Below are 15,200 nucleotides of genomic sequence, written 5' to 3'. Positions count from 1 at the left end.
CATGTGGCTTTCTTTAAGAAGATAAGACAGACATCTGAGCTACTGGACTAATATGTTTCACTTAATTAGGAGAGATGGTGAGTTGTCAATGGAACCGCCGAACTGAACCTCTTTCCGCTGGTTGCCTGGTTGGATCAACACCCTTTAACATAGCGGTCTAGTCAAGTCAGGTCTTTTAAGAGATGCTAGATGATTTTGATTTGGACTTCCATCATTTCACCTTCAATCTTACAAGGACCCATTTCAATGTCAAATTCAGATATCTGCTGGAACGAAACCGGACACATGGCTTCTGGGTTCTGACTTCTGACTTCTGAGGGGATCAAATCAAAATTTGTTGAATGATTTATTAATGACCCTTTATCGTATTGAGTCTTTCTTGTGCCCTTCTGGGCTTAATTTAGTCGTTTTGTTTGCCAGGGCAAAACCAATGAGAACACTGATTCATTGTCACAAACTTCTCTGGTCAATCGGTGGAGTTGTAGATTAATTCATCCAGATCAAGACAGACAAAAGGGCAAAAAGTAAGTCCAAAAAGCAGTAAAAGCCTAAAAGGAACGGCCACATATTTACAGAGATGATTCCAGTAGTTATCCCCTAGGGACTAGAAACGACCAGGAGAGTTCAGTTTACCATGGAAATTTTAACCCCACGTAGCCGTTTAGTTCAAAACCTGTTCGACACTTGTCCGATACGCGTCAAGCTCTAGATTCTTTCATGATCCAACACGGTTATTATAAAGATACACGCACTCTTCCCAGCTTGTTTGGGTTCGAACCGGTCAAATAGAACTTGCAGTTACACTTGAGCAAGAGAGCTGGAAAAGGAAGCGAAATGGCTCCCAAGCGTTCAAAGAAGGTGGTGGGAACAATTGTGAAGACAACTAGGATAAGGGAGACGGTGCGCGTTGCTGTTGTCGACGGCAAGAAGGCTGAAGGGGAGACCGAGAAAGAGACGATAGTCGAATCAACCAAGGAGCCTATTAGAGTTGCAATTGAAGATGTGAGAGCCCCAGAAGACCAACTCGTCCAGAAAGAGCCTAGAAGGGTTATGGTTGATGACAAAGTCCAAGAAGAAGACGGAGCAGTTGCAGTGTCACCAGAAACAAGGGAACGAGGCCAACAAGAGAAGATAAATCAAGAAGGAAAGGAGGAGAAGAAGACAGAGCAGAAGGGAGAAGATAAGAAGAAGAAAAAGAGAGAAAGGAGAAAGGGTGGCAGGAGAAGAAAGGAAGGTGGGGAGGAATACAAGAGGTATGTGTTCAGGGTGCTGAAGCAGGTGCACCCTGGGATGGGTATATCGTCAAAGGCGATGGCTGTGCTGAATGGGTTCATGAACGACATGTTCGAGAGGTTGGCCGGAGAGGCGACTCGTTTGTCGCAGTACACGGGGAAGATGACATTGTCGTCGAGGGAGATTCAAGGAGCAGTTCGCTTGGTTCTGCCGGGGGAGCTCGGCAAGCATGCCATCGCCGAGGGGACCAAGGCGGTAACCAACTACATGTCTAATAAAACAGCTGCAGCGCAGGCCGCATAGGATAGGCCTCTCTTCCTTCACCAGTTGGCCCTTTTTTTTCAGTGTTTTTAAGAAACTGCTGACTCCTTAACCTCTTACTAATCAATGTTGTTTATCTATCTTATTTTTCTTTCAAGGGCCTCATTTTGTTGTATGTATGTAAGGCCTTCTTGCCTGGAGGCAGATATGGCTTGTTCAGTGTTTGGTCTGTTCTGGGTGTAAAAATTATGGGTGTTAGTGCTGTTGTTAGTTTATTGTACACTTCGGAGAGTTTGTGGAGCCTCTTTTCCTCTGTTTTAGTTTCTTCCCAATATCTTTCTCTGATTCATTTATAACTAGCAATTTCATCTTCTACACAAATGGGTGAAGCATTCAGTGAACAATTTGTGTTTGTATCAGCTATATATATTACTGATCACTGAAGAAAGTGGAACCTACATGAAATTTGTGATTTTCCACTACAATTTCCATGCAAGAAATGCCACTTTTATGATGTAGGGAAGTGCTTAAATGCGATGGTAATGAGTATTGAAGCTGAAAAAATGATCAAATATTAGAACTTATGAATACAATCAGAGACGAAGTGTTGCAGTGATGAGTGATGATGATGCCCTCATCAAAGGCTGGCTTAATTATATGTGGTCTCCTGTTGTGCTTCCATGTGTGAATATGCAAAAGATATGGTCCCATCATTGAAATGTAGCCCACCAAATTGGAATGTTTTGCCTACAGAAGAAATCAAACTGGTCCTATTCTCTTATTATCCTATGAGATGGGACAGCCCTTCCAATCAACCTCATATAAAAAACAAAATTTGTGCTGCTTTAGAAAAAGTTTGAAATTAGATTATAGAGAACTGGAAAAAGTGCAGCCAAATGGAGACAGAAAGGAACTCTATTATTATGAAATCTTTCTGTCATGGTGCCAACACATGCTAATATTTTGTGATGTTATTTGAAGTAGCTTAGTGCTATGTGTTTACCAGTGTAGGCAAAGAAGAGGGCTTCTGTCTATCTAGCTAAGATAAGGCTTATAGATGGTGATGATTTAAATCCAGAAATATTATTATATTATCACAAGTTGAATACCAAAAAAAAAAAGAAATATTATCACAAGTTAGTACACCTTATAATCCAGACCCATAACAAATGAATATTGCCATTTTCAACTGATAAAATTCAGTGAATATGAACCGGTTCATCTCTTTTATGGATCAACCACGGATAATGTAAGTTTCTTTACATGGTTTGTAGAATGGCTTCAAATGACATTTTATATTATACAGGCCCCCCAAAAAAAATACAAACCTGAAAAATGAATAAAAAAATGAAATGGTCAGAAAAATAAGGCTATTTAACTTGTTCAACTTACAAGATATATGTTATTAAGATCCATGCTAATATAAGGAAAAAATTGAGACAATCAATAAAATACTTAATTTACAGAAAATAGCCACTGCATATGTTCACTTATTAAATAATCTCATTAACTTAAGCTAATCTTTAGTTTCTTTAAGAGGAACCATACCTCTATAAGTATGGCAGCAAGAACCCACTCTGAGTTCAATTCTTTGTTAAGAATATTCCCATGCCTAAGAACAGTCAAAGGAATAAGTCTTGAACCCCCCTCCCCCCTCTCATGTCATCAATTCCATCCACCCCAAACTTCATCACTGTGGTCCTTCTCTTTCTTGGTAGTCTCCTTAAATTCTCTTCCAATGTTAGAAGAAGATGTGGGACTATCCGCTCCCCAGTCGTCCCAGCCTTTGAAAGATGAATCATCAGGTTTACTCTCCCCGTGTTGTCCAGCATTACTATCACTGATCCCACCCAATCCTTCATGCCCCTTTGCTCCTGCCTTTGTCTCAACTCCATCTTTAGTGTATTCCTCGACTTTTAGTGTTGCCATTGCCATTACGTCTCTCACAATTCCCCAGGTTCTATGTCCAAGTTCTGTGGTCCTCGATGCCACTACGTTTACCGTATCATCATACCCACCTTCTCTCACCTGTCAAATGTTGAATGCACCCAAAGAATCAATAAATAGTAAGTTGAAATTCAAAGCTTTAGCTTTGGATTTATCTTTTACTGTGTGAAAATCGTCTTAACCAATGGGAAAGATGAAGCATATATACCACAAATCAACTTAAATGAGGTCTTTACGTAGAAAAATGTAAAGAGGAAACGTGCATAACAAAACTGAAATTTTATGGTCTTGATAATCACCATGGAAGTCAACTCCTTTCTTCCTGCTTGGACTACATTAGCCGCAGATTGTACAGCAGATGATGCAACCATAGTTAACCGACTGAAGCCCTAGGAAGCAACAAAAATTTAATGAGTCAAGATGCAATTACTTGGATGTTTTCATGCCATAGATGACACACAATTGTTATCAGTATTCAGTAAAACTTAGTTGATATGCTTGGATTTTTTATAAAAATGAACAAATGGTGAGAGCTGCTTATTGGCTGGTGACTAGCGTGAATACGAAGGAGTGTTGATATATTCCATGCTTAGAGGTAGGATAATAGTGGCAGGACTTGCAACTGGCGGACAATAAACCACAATGGAGTTAATGGCCACCTTACAAGGAGAGATCAAATCAAATGTAGATGTCTGCTGCCTCAGAAACCTAGGCTCATCAGGTGTAGATGGAGCTTTTAGAGACCACGATGAAAATTATCTTTTTCACTACCAACAGAACAGATAAAGGAACATCTTAAGAGTAGAATTAACTACTCTTCTCCAAGGTTGGAAGTCAGGATTGTATATATTCTTCTCATTTGGATGGAAAGTCTTCATGGTTGAACTAGACTGTCAGGTGAAATTGTAAACAGGATATCATCGAGAGCAACATAATTATCGAGCTATTAAACATTTACTGAGAGAAGAAAGGTTGTTAGAATCCAATCTGAATATCTAGTTCAATTGGATATTAGAATCTGCTAATGGCCTTGCTGTTGTCTGTTGACTCTCTTACCAGGTGAGAGGTTACTAGAGGAGAACTACAATTTTAGGGGGGGGGGTCTAGGGCTGGGAGTTTATCTTGTCATGTTCTCAACCATTTAAGCACTCCTGGTTGTCCTCCTTCAGTCTATAGACTGATTGGCGGATTTTCCTTCTTATATTTAATAAAACTCCCTTGGTTGCTGCTTTGATCAATACCTTTACTGCATTAAAAAGCATCAGCAATAGAGACAAGAAAGTGGAGATTACCTTCATATCATTAGAAAAGCAGCAGAAAACAAAATAAATAAAATTGAAAAATGAATCTAACAAATTATTGGATAAATAATAGCACTCATGCCTGTAATACTGTGATACTCCTAATGTATTGGTATAAAACCATGACCAATGGCACAACACAAACAAAAATCATCATTGGCATCAACTTTGACCCACCTGAGGATTTTTTTTTCTTTTTTTTTTGCGGGGGGGGGGGGGTGGATAATTGATTTCATGAGTTTGCATTATTTTAGGAGTATGAAGGGGCAAGACTTGAGCAAAAACACTGGGTGATGGTCTTTTTGGCCTTACAGAGAAGACAGAAGGTCAAGGGAAATGTGTCAAATCAGCATTGGTGGAGGTTCCATGAAGCCAAGCAAATCATAGGGAAAAGAAAAGCACTTTTTTTTTTCTTTTCCTCTCTCTCTCTCTCTCTCACACACACACACACACTTTTGTGGTACTAAAGAGTAAAGACTATGCACAGACTATAGTAAATCCACATGTTACCAAGTGCCAATATGATGCCATCTCTCTAGTAAGGTGGTATCAAAGTTGTTCTTGTACACCAGAGAAACCTATAGCTTCATGGTTGTTTTTCATAATTAACAAGCTAATAGTTAATAACATACAAAATAATAAAGATTGAAGTAATCAGTTCTATGAGGGAACTTGCTGCTGCATTTCTTATAGGCATATAAAACCAGTAAGGTTTACTTCCTTTTTTACACTTGAAGCTAAGAGTAAGCTGAGTTGGGGGATTCTTATATAGGCTTGAGATGCATAATAAACTAAGCATAAAAGAAAAGATGGTAACTGGGAGAGAATTGATGTGGCAATTAGAACAACAAATAACTTCAGGAAAAACCATTGATAGAACATCGAAGTTTTTTGTTACAATATATAAAAGGGAAATCTCAGGCAGAGAAGTGAATGGCGTTTCTCCAAATCATGAAAATTATGGTGTCTCAGATGCAGATCATACCAATATTTAAATAGCTCTTGTTATTTATCAAAAAAAAAAAAAAGCTCTTGTACTTACAAAAGTCAATATAGAATGCATGGAAGTCTAGCCACCAAGTTTAGATTGCAAATTTGAAGGGTTTAGGTTGCAGGATTGAAATGTCATGCCTAGCAGTTCAACAATGAAACGAAAATAACACTGATATAAACTTCAGATTGAAAGACTATGCAATCTACAGTAAGAAGTTGGATGAACATTTATTTCCTTAATACAGCATTTGCTTCAATATAAAAGGGTTAGAAGACAAAGTTTTGGCCGTAAAAGATGCAGAAATACAACTGAAATTTTACGGGATTGAAATATTTTCCACACAGAGAAACAATCAGAATTTAATTTTTTTCATATTATTAAGAGATTGTATGCAAAATCATAACAAAGGACGAGATTTCATGTAAATGTAGAAGTTCTCACATGAGCTAGAAAGGAATCCTTTATGAAAATGGGGTAACAGAGACAACTATTATACGATATTGTTTTATGGGCCAAACAAATAGAAGAGAAAAAAAATGGATACGTAAACTTTCAACATTTAGAATCAGAATGGGAAAAATGAATCAACAAAGGCAAACCCAGATCAAGAAGGGAAAAGAAAATCCGATTTTGGAGACATTCTAACCTGAGAAACAGCAGAAACAGCATCCAATATCATATCCCCCTGGGAATTACTCCTCGAGATTGCTCTCGTTCCAGTCGAGCCAAACCCAACATACTTTCCTCCTTGAGAAGGCGGAATTCCCTCCGGCCTGTTTTGATTCTCTGCCATCTTCATGGCAAAGAATCTTTCCTTGTTTGCCGCGGATGCCTGTATTTTCCCGTAAAGATTGTCTGAAGAATAAGACCGACTGGGACCATCCAACTCGGTGTTCACCCTAATATTGCCAACAGATTGATTCCTGCGGATGTTAGGATTCGAGTCACCATTATCATCCCAAGCACCCCATTGCCACTCAGAATTGGTACTGAAATTCGCGCTGTTATGTTTAGGCGGCTTCGAGGGTTTCAAATCTAGGGGGGGTTCTTTGATAATGGGAGGCTCAGTCCAGGGACGATTTTCAACGATGGCCTGGATTTTTTCGCGGAAAAGGGTGGCGGCAGTGGTGTTATATTTGATGGTGATGTCGGTTTCTTTGGGGATGCCGCGGGCGGTGAAGAAAGCGTTAAGGGCTTCGTTGCCTCCGGGGTTGGCTTCCATTTTCTTGAGGTGGAGTTCGGTCCATGAGTCCATGGTGACGGAACGGACGAAGCTGATGTGAACTCCGAGGCTTCGGTGCTTGCCGGAGCAGTCGAGGCACATGAAAACTCCGAAGGAGACAGAGGCCCATTGTGGGTTCTTCTGCAAACAGTCTACGCAGGTACGGTTTGCCGGGAGGGATTGCAGTTGCCGGAGACGACGAGAAGCCACTGCTGCCGAACACGACGACATTGCGACATCCGCAGCGAGGGAAACCGAAGTCCGGTGTAGGCGGTTGGATGTTGGTTATGCTTTGTGAGTCCATATTCCCTCTTCGTTTCATAGCTGAGGAATTTGGTCGAACGGGAGGTAAGGGAGTTTCCGTTGTTTTCTGTTAAATTTCACCCACAAATCTCTCTCTCTCTCTCTCTCTCTCTCTGCGTCGTAAAATGGCAACTGGCAAGCCATGGGGAATACAACGCTCATGCATCGAGAGCATGCAATTCTTATGTTCTTCGCCCTACAGACAAGGTGGGACCAGTGTTCCGAAGAGCTGACACCGAAGTCCGAAATTTAGATGAGGAAGCAATGTTACTGCCACGTGGAACGTTCTAACGCATACTCTGAGAGGACGAGTCGTGGCTCCTTGGATTCGTATAACGATCAACTCCGAAGATTGATTCGAAACCAACGATCAATCTCTAGAGATCGGACTTTTTGGTGTTTCGAGCCTGGTCCCACGTGCCGTGTAGCATTGAATATCAACCACGAGTTTTCTCATTTCTGACTAATCAATGAACAGCTAGCACGGATCCTCTCGGATTCGAATTCGACGGTTGATAAGGCGTTATTTGACCTTCTAATGCTTGACTTAATGCGGCATTCTCGTAGGGTTAGGCCTAAGCCCAATATGAGCATATAGGCCTCTAAGCCTAACCTGAGCACATATTTAGGGGGCGTTTGGCAGGTCTTTCAACGGAAGATCTTCTAGTAGCTAAAGATCCAAGACCACAGGAGCTTTCATAAGTAGATCTACAAAGTCCAAAGACTGTTTGGTTGCAATAATTGTAACAGATATTATAGAAAGCTCGGAAGACATGAAGATCGTTTGGCAAAGTCCATAACAGTGATGAATAAACATGTGCTTAATACACGTGGAATATCAATGTGAGACCCACTCAAAAATCAATGTAGGCTCCACTCTCATCTTTTTGCTGACACATACATCACCTACTTGACCCCACTCATGTGTTTACCTATAAAAAATATTGAAGTGGGACCCACTCATGCATTCCACCCACCTATGCAAATAAAAACAATATGGGCCCCACTCTCATTTTGGGCCAGCACATATATTATCTATTGGCCGCGTGGCTGTTATAGTGTTCAATATCCTGTTTAATATAAAATTGTAAATGGATGTTACAGTGTACGATATCCTCTTTAGTATGAAATAATTCAAAGAAGAACCATTAGATGTTCCAAGATTATTTATGATAGTAATTCTAGGAGATAACAAGAAAATTAGAGAATTAATAGTTGTGTGTAACAGAAATAATTTTCCAATAAATAGCTAATCTTCATCAATGCAAAAGAGGAATAAGCATTATAATTTGGCAATTGGGAAAAGTCAGAAATGAATTGATAATCAATTGTAGCAAAAATAACTAGTAATATAGGATTTGAGGCAAATTTGTGATATGCCCACAAGGAGGTTTTTTCTTAGCTCTAGACCAACTAGAACTAGCAAATCAATGAAAGAATCTACACTGAATTGAGTTTCAAAACAAAACCATCGTCCCCCGCCTTCACAGTAATAGTAATTAATATGTATTTTTAATAATTCCCCCCCCCTCTCTCTCTCTGTCCCCATTGTTGGTTCACGTTAGCAAACAACCCTTTGATTTGATCTTGGGAGGGAGCTTGACCATAGAAGGGAAAATTCAATTCCAAGACATTGAAGCAATTTAATAAACAGGGGAAGTAAACAATAGAAACTTCAGTTAAAACAAAAGGAAGCATATGGGTTTTAATAAATTGAATGGAAGTTCTTCAAATTTAAGCACTCTTAATTCTAAGCACTCGAGCTGGTCGTCTCTGATCTCTCAACTCATCCTCGAAAAACACACAACAATTTTGATGAAACATGCCTCCCCGCAGTTGAATTCATATTGGTATCAGCAGATCATCCAAAGACAAGAAAACTAAGAAGGGAAACCACAAGAAATAACCCAGATTGGAAGGCCAAAGAACCTAGCATGAAGGGAACGAGAAGCAGAAGCGAAGGTAAGCAAATTGGATATTAAACAGAGAGGCAAAGAGATACCTAGAAGGAAACCAAGATAGAAAGAGAAGAATTTAAAACCAGGGAAGTTATGAAAAAAATTAAAACCCAGATCATATAAATAGCGAAAGAATCAAAAGGCAAAAGCCAGATGGCAGATGAATAAAGAAAAAGGATGAACAGAAGAGAAAAAAGCAATAGAACTAACTAGGTTGAGAATTGAAAAGAGGATCAACTGAACAGAAAAATAGACCAAGCTCAACCCTCCCCAAAATTAAACAAATAAATAAAGCAGACCCATGTGGAAATTCAAAGTAAAGAAAAAGAAGGCATACAAGGTAAACCCTGTTGAGATGAAAAATGAAAAATATTTGCAGGTTTGAAAAACAAAAAGCCTTCACCGGGAGAGGTGCTATAGTTTTTGTCCACATTGATTTATCACCATCACTTGCGTTGATTTACTAATTACTATTTATGTCCCTTCGAAATCTTTAGATGCGGTTTGGGGAGACCCAGAATTTTTAATAATCAATTGTAGCGAAAATAACTCTTCAATAAACAGTAATATAGGATTTGAGGAAATTTTGTGATATATCGGCAAGGAGGTTCTTGCTTAGCTCTAGACCAGCTAGAACTATCAAATCAGTGAAAGAATCTACACTGCATTGAGTTTCTGAAAAAAAAAAAAAACCATCGTCCCTCCTTCACAGTAATGATAATTAATAATTCCTCTCTCCCTCTCTCCCTATTGTTGGTTCACATTAGAAGAAGAAGAAAACGAAAAAGAAAAAGAAAGCAAAAAACGAAGATGAAGAAGAAAGGAGGAGGAAAATACTTTCTACAGAGGAGGGTTTTACACGCACATTGAGGAATGGGTGGTTTTGTTTGAAGAACCCCAACTATTTTCTCAATCATACGTTTCTTGGCACACGTATGATAAAGCTTAGAAGGCCTGAAATTTGTATAAACTTGAGTTGGAGCTTCTCAATTTTGTGGATTTTTGTGCTTGCACAACCTTTTTGATCTGCCCATCTTTTTGGCTTCTTGTCTTCTTTTGCCAAATGGAAAAAAACTCAAAAATTGGGCTTTCTGGATTTGAGAAGCCCAGAAGACACTATTGAAAAACTTGCCAAACACAGCCTTAGTGTGGGCCTGATTGGAGTGATCGGGTTTATCTTAATTATTTGGATTGGGCTTAGACTTACTTTAAACTTAGCCCATTCTGCACATCCCTAGCAAGGATATGAAAATATTAATGTAAAAAACATGTAAACACACGACACAAACATTTACACTAAGTTCAAGGCATCACATCAATAGATTTTTTTTTTTTTTTTTTTTTTTAAAGCATTGGTGTGTTTACATTTCATTGGGGTTGCATGACAGAGGGAATGCTTTCTTTAAATATCTGTGATAAAGGCTTTGAAGGTCAGAAAAGTCGGAGTAAATTTAAGGTCCCGTTTGTTGGTGATAATTTATCTATTTAGGCAAATACATTTATCCAGGTAAGTGTTATTTGGGAAAATGTTATAAAGTTAGGCTCAGTTTGGAAGGAGTACAAATATAAATCTGTCCAGTCAAATACATACAGAATAATACAAAATACATAGTTTTGCACTCTACATATTTGCATTTATACTCCTTCCAAACTGAGCCTTAAGTACATTTGCCCATGTTCTTTTGCCATGTGGGCAAGTGTACCAATTTCCTAAATGTTTCCTAATTTATTTTGTTTTTGTAGGGGCATTTTAGTTCTACATAGGGGTGCAAATGGATCGAATCATGATCTTATCCTATTTGGTCGAATTCGGATCAGATGTGATAATAGGATCCAATTATAAATCGAATCGGATTTGGATCACCCTCTATCTGCTCCAATATATATTATATATTTTTAAATATATATGTTATTCATTTATTTATAAATATTTTTTATATTACATTTTTATAAATTTGTTATATTATTTATTTATTTATAAAAAACATGTATATATATGATGAAAATAATTAAAAAATACTTGTAATTTTTGTTTTTACTTTATTTAAATTAGTATATTTTAATTTTTTTAAGAATTTATTAATTTTTAAAGAAAACAAGTCAGATCAAATCAGATATGAATATTTGACTTACCGATGGGATTCAAATTCAAATCAAGTCCTATCAGATTCAGATCAGATCCGACATGAACAATGTTGGATTGAATTCGAATATACTTTGATTCAAATTGAATCCAATCCATTTGCATCCCTAGGTCTACACAAGGAAAAGTTTTTTACAATAAACCCACATTTCACTAGTAAAAGAACATGAAATACTATTAAGCAAAGAGATAGAGGAATTCCAAATAATAACCCTAATTCAATTGGGAATCAGAAATAAGACTATGTGAGCGGACAATAAAAAAGTAGAGGGGTTTGAGAAAGAGACTTTTCCCTTTTGAGAAAAGGAAAGAACTAATGTGTGAGTGAGGCAAATGTTACAAAAACAGTTATCAGAGGGAAATATTACTAGGAAAAAAATCTAGTAGTTTACACTTGACGTTCATGTTTCGAGATTTTTAGAAATTTGTGAAACAAAAATCAGAGAAAAGGTAGAAAGAGCACCACACAATCATATCGCCTGGTAGGTGCCTAGGTGGGGACGCACATGAAACAAGGAAGCAACGATCGGTCAACCTCGCTCCAGATATACTTGAAATATAGGACGAGCTGGCGAATGGGTGAGCTGAACTGCGGGCCTGAGACTCTGAGACTGAGCGAGTGGTAGCTGGGAAGGAAGATATTTCGATCATCACCATGAGTTTATTCACAGAGAAGCAGGAGACCTTGGTGAAGGAATCATGGGAGACCATGAAGCAGAACACACCCTCAGCCTACGTTTCTTCACCACCTAAGTAGAGAGAGAGAGAGAGCCTAGCTCTCTAGCTCTGCCTTCTTCTTTCATGGCGGTTTTAATTGATTGTATCATTTGAAGAGCAACCTTATTGTTTCTGTGCTCTAATTCTGTGAAGGATGATGTCGTCAGGATCTTAGAGATTGCACCAGCAGCCAAGAACATGTTCTCTTTTCTCAAGGACTCCAATGAGCTCCCTCAGAATAATCCAAGGCTCAAGGCCCATGCCGTGAAGGTCTTCAAGATGGTGAGTAGTGTGCGTGGTGACTGATCGAGCTGGTGAATAGATATAATATAAATTAATCGATTCTGTTCATCAACTAATTAATCAGTTTAAATTCTTCTGTTCAACTCAAAAAGACGTGTGAGTCGGCCGTTCAACTGAGGGAGAAGGGAGAGGTGGTTGTAGCAGAGAATACACTCAAGAACTTGGGATCCGTCCATCTTAGCAAGGGAGTCATCGATGCCCATTTCGAGGTGCTCAAAGAAAGCAAACAATTAACAATATACAGATTCTTTGATATTGGGTTCATCTGTTTAATTAATTAGATGATCGATTATTCACTGTTAAATGTTAATTTCTGATCAGGTGGTGAAGGAAGCTCTACTGACGACCATTGAAGAAGCAGTTGGAGAGAAGTGGAGCGAAGAGATGGCCGGTGCGTGGGGTGAAGCCTTTGATCAGTTGGCGGCAGCCATCAAGGCTGAGATGAAAGAGGAGAGGAGGCAGCTCAGCTTCACTTGGCCAATAGCTCTTGACTCATTAACTATCAACTGGGTTTGGTCTGCAAACTGCAATAGATAGATGTAGTCTATATATAGTGGTATGGGGGGGGGGGGGGGGGGGGGGAGAGAGAGAGAGAGGTTCGTAAATGTTGGACTATCCCAAAATTTTCTTTTTTTAATCAACTATGTTTAACTACCGCTCCTTCCTTCATGTTCATAGCAAATTCCAGAGAATTATATAAAGCCATTTCAATTTCTTATGTTCTCAAAAGAAAAAAGAAATTATGTGCCTGATACTTAAATTTGTGACAATAATTTGTTTGGGAAGTTAGATTTATTGTCAAGTTCTCGTGGAGAATTTCCTATGTTCATGAACCGGGCATCTGTGCTTAAATCTAATTCCTTCAATTGCTGCCTTAATTTCTATCCATGATGATGGCAAATTATTTCTTAAAATGATTTGGAGTGAATAATGTAAGTGAATCAATTTGGAGCTTGTAGATAGATATTCTGAATCAGGGAATTACAATAGTTGAGCCAAAACTAAGAGGTCTCTTTGTTGCCCCAAAGAGTTATTGTTACAAGCTAAGGCTGCAACTTGGGCCGGGTTGGCCCAAACCCAACCTAACCCAACTGAAAAAGTTGGGTTGGGTTGATGTTCGGGTTAGGGTTAGGGTTGAAATTCATAAACCCAACTTTACTTTGGGTTGGGTTAGGGTTGACCCCTTAGCCAACCCGATTCAACCCGAACCTGACTCTATAATACATGTCACATATATAAATATATGTTATATGCAATATATAACATATATTGATTTGTTTAGATGCATGATATTTGTATAGCACCCACCACATAGTATCATGTATTTCGTTTAAGATAATCATTTCACTTAATCCTAATCAGAAAGATTAAAACCTTGATAACATTATTTTATGTTTTTTGAAAATTTTATTCTTAATCTCCTCTATGTTGTTTGTCACCCAAGAAAGATCTATCGTAAGTCATAACTCATATTAAACTATAGTAATTTCTAACACTTGTTTTTCTGAATTTTGTATCAAAAGAACAAAAAAAAATATCAACAAATAAATACTAATAAAACATAGGATTAATATATGTAGTGAAAGCTGAGTTAAGATCTAAAATCGAGAAATCCTATGAGGTTTTAAGGGATGAGAAGAAGGTTGGGTTGGACCTAACCCGAGCTCAATCCTATCTGAAATTGACTTCGGGTTGGATTAGGGTTGAAGGAATTTAGTTAAGGTTGGGATTCAGAATTTAGGACTGAGCTAAGGTTGGCCTCAACCCGACCTAACCCAGCCTGACTTACAGCGCTGTTACAATCTTGACCAATACACCGAAAGCCTTTAAGACTATAACATACCACTAAACTTCTGAAATTGACATCTGGGCGACTTCACTCTAGGCAGCTCTCACTCTACTCTGTCCATTGGTCCAAGCGAAGCAAATAGGATAATAGGAAGATATTAGAGTTGTGGTCCGTTCCAGGCCAGGTGAGGCCTATCATTAACTCGTGATGCAATTATTGGGCTGAATTTGCTCTGGATGTTTGCTGGGCTAAACATTATCATGAATTCATGATACAATGATGAAAAGAGGGATAAGATAACCAACCCACATTATTGCTGCTTCACGCTCAGCGTGCAAAGTGCAAACGCACGAGAGAGAGAGAGATGATTGGGTCCTACTGGAAGTACAACCGCACAAAAGATCAGATTAACAGGATGGCCTTTGAAATTGTTTTAAATGGGCCCATTGTATGATGATTGTTGAATAGTTTTGTTCCTTTCCATAAGTAGAGATACATGATGGAATGAAACGATTTCAGTGTTCTTTGTTTTTATTCTAGACTAGAGCACAAGCTTATCATCTTAATTGAACCCACTTATTGTAAATTTGGAATAAGACCAATTTCTGTTTGTGTTGCAGTCAAAGAAAGAAGAACACTAATTTGCACTAGTTAATTGGATTTGGGTCAAAAACCTAACTTTTACATTTAGTGGAGATTTAGATAAACAGAATGAGCTACCAGAGCTGTCAGTTACAAATGAACTAAAGACTTGAGGAGCACTCGTTGGCAGGGGTGCCAATAGAACCGGCCGGGTTAAGTCGGGTTGAGGTCAACCCTAACTTAATTTAAAGTTTTGGGCTAGGCTTGGGTTGGTCCAACTTCTCTATTTCCTTTTACCACGTTCTTATCTCCTAAGCTTAAGGGTTGAGATCAATTCAGTTTTAGTATTATTACATGTTAAAAGGATATAGTTACTTTTTAAAAATCTTGCCTTTAAACTTAAATTTATTGATATACATATGTATAAAAAGATATATAATACATACA

At 38.4% G+C, this 15,200-nt stretch overlaps 3 protein-coding genes across 4 annotated transcripts; 2 read left to right on the top strand and 1 right to left on the bottom strand.

The window, feature by feature from the left end:
- Nucleotides 1-761: 761 nt before the first annotated feature.
- LOC104604599 (uncharacterized) lies at nucleotides 762-1,797 on the top strand. The gene has a single exon (XM_010269028.3). It carries the CDS (start codon nucleotides 835-837, stop codon nucleotides 1,534-1,536), a length of 702 nt encoding a protein of 233 aa, XP_010267330.1. The 5' UTR covers nucleotides 762-834; the 3' UTR covers nucleotides 1,537-1,797.
- Nucleotides 1,798-2,561: 764 nt separating this feature from the next.
- LOC104604598 (putative ADP-ribosylation factor GTPase-activating protein AGD6) lies at nucleotides 2,562-7,355 on the bottom strand. 2 transcript variants are annotated; one of them, XR_736430.3, is made up of 4 exons: nucleotides 6,383-7,355; nucleotides 3,741-3,830; nucleotides 3,043-3,522; nucleotides 2,562-2,822 (listed from the first exon to the last, which is right to left on the bottom strand). XR_736430.3 is itself a non-coding variant. In XM_010269027.3 (3 exons), the coding sequence occupies exons 1-3, from the start codon at nucleotides 7,187-7,189 to the stop codon at nucleotides 3,160-3,162; spliced, it is 1,260 nt and encodes a 419-aa protein (XP_010267329.1). In that variant the 5' UTR covers nucleotides 7,190-7,355; the 3' UTR covers nucleotides 2,862-3,159. The 2 variants fall into 2 exon arrangements, 1 of the variants encoding a protein (XP_010267329.1); XM_010269027.3 differs by lacking the exon at nucleotides 2,562-2,822 and having other exon boundaries at nucleotides 2,862-3,522.
- A 4,534-nt stretch (nucleotides 7,356-11,889) lies between these two features.
- On the top strand, nucleotides 11,890-13,477 carry LOC104604597 (anaerobic nitrite reductase HB2-like). The gene is made up of 4 exons (XM_010269026.3): nucleotides 11,890-12,115; nucleotides 12,247-12,361; nucleotides 12,475-12,591; nucleotides 12,704-13,477. The coding sequence occupies exons 1-4, from the start codon at nucleotides 12,018-12,020 to the stop codon at nucleotides 12,917-12,919; spliced, it is 546 nt and encodes a 181-aa protein (XP_010267328.1). The 5' UTR covers nucleotides 11,890-12,017; the 3' UTR covers nucleotides 12,920-13,477.
- The last annotated feature ends 1,723 nt before the right edge of the window (nucleotides 13,478-15,200 follow it).

The sequence above is a fragment of the Nelumbo nucifera genome, chromosome 6 (genome assembly GCF_055504915.1).
Source record: "Nelumbo nucifera cultivar China Antique chromosome 6, China Antique-T2T, whole genome shotgun sequence".
NCBI lineage: Eukaryota > Viridiplantae > Streptophyta > Magnoliopsida > Proteales > Nelumbonaceae > Nelumbo > Nelumbo nucifera.
Note: the sequence above shows the minus strand (reverse complement) of the source record. Positions and strands in the feature narration are given on the sequence as shown.

Bases quoted from the DNA above. Each gene is read 5' to 3' on its own strand.
- LOC104604597 (XM_010269026.3), top strand. From the start codon at position 12,018: ATGAGTTTATTCACAGAGAAGCAGGAGACCTTGGTGAAGGAATCATGG. The intron at 12,362-12,474 runs GTGAGTAGTGTG...CAACTCAAAAAG, and splicing joins CCGTGAAGGTCTTCAAGATG to ACGTGTGAGTCGGCCGTTCA. The intron at 12,592-12,703 runs GTGCTCAAAGAA...ATTTCTGATCAG, and splicing joins TCATCGATGCCCATTTCGAG to GTGGTGAAGGAAGCTCTACT.
- LOC104604599 (XM_010269028.3), top strand. From the start codon at position 835: ATGGCTCCCAAGCGTTCAAAGAAGGTGGTGGGAACAATTGTGAAGACA.
- LOC104604598 (XM_010269027.3), bottom strand. From the start codon at position 7,189: ATGTCGTCGTGTTCGGCAGCAGTGGCTTCTCGTCGTCTCCGGCAACTG. The intron at 3,831-6,382 runs GTTAGAATGTCT...GTTGCTTCCTAG, and splicing joins CTGTTTCTGCTGTTTCTCAG to GGCTTCAGTCGGTTAACTAT. The intron at 3,523-3,740 runs GTGATTATCAAG...AACATTTGACAG, and splicing joins GAAAGGAGTTGACTTCCATG to GTGAGAGAAGGTGGGTATGA.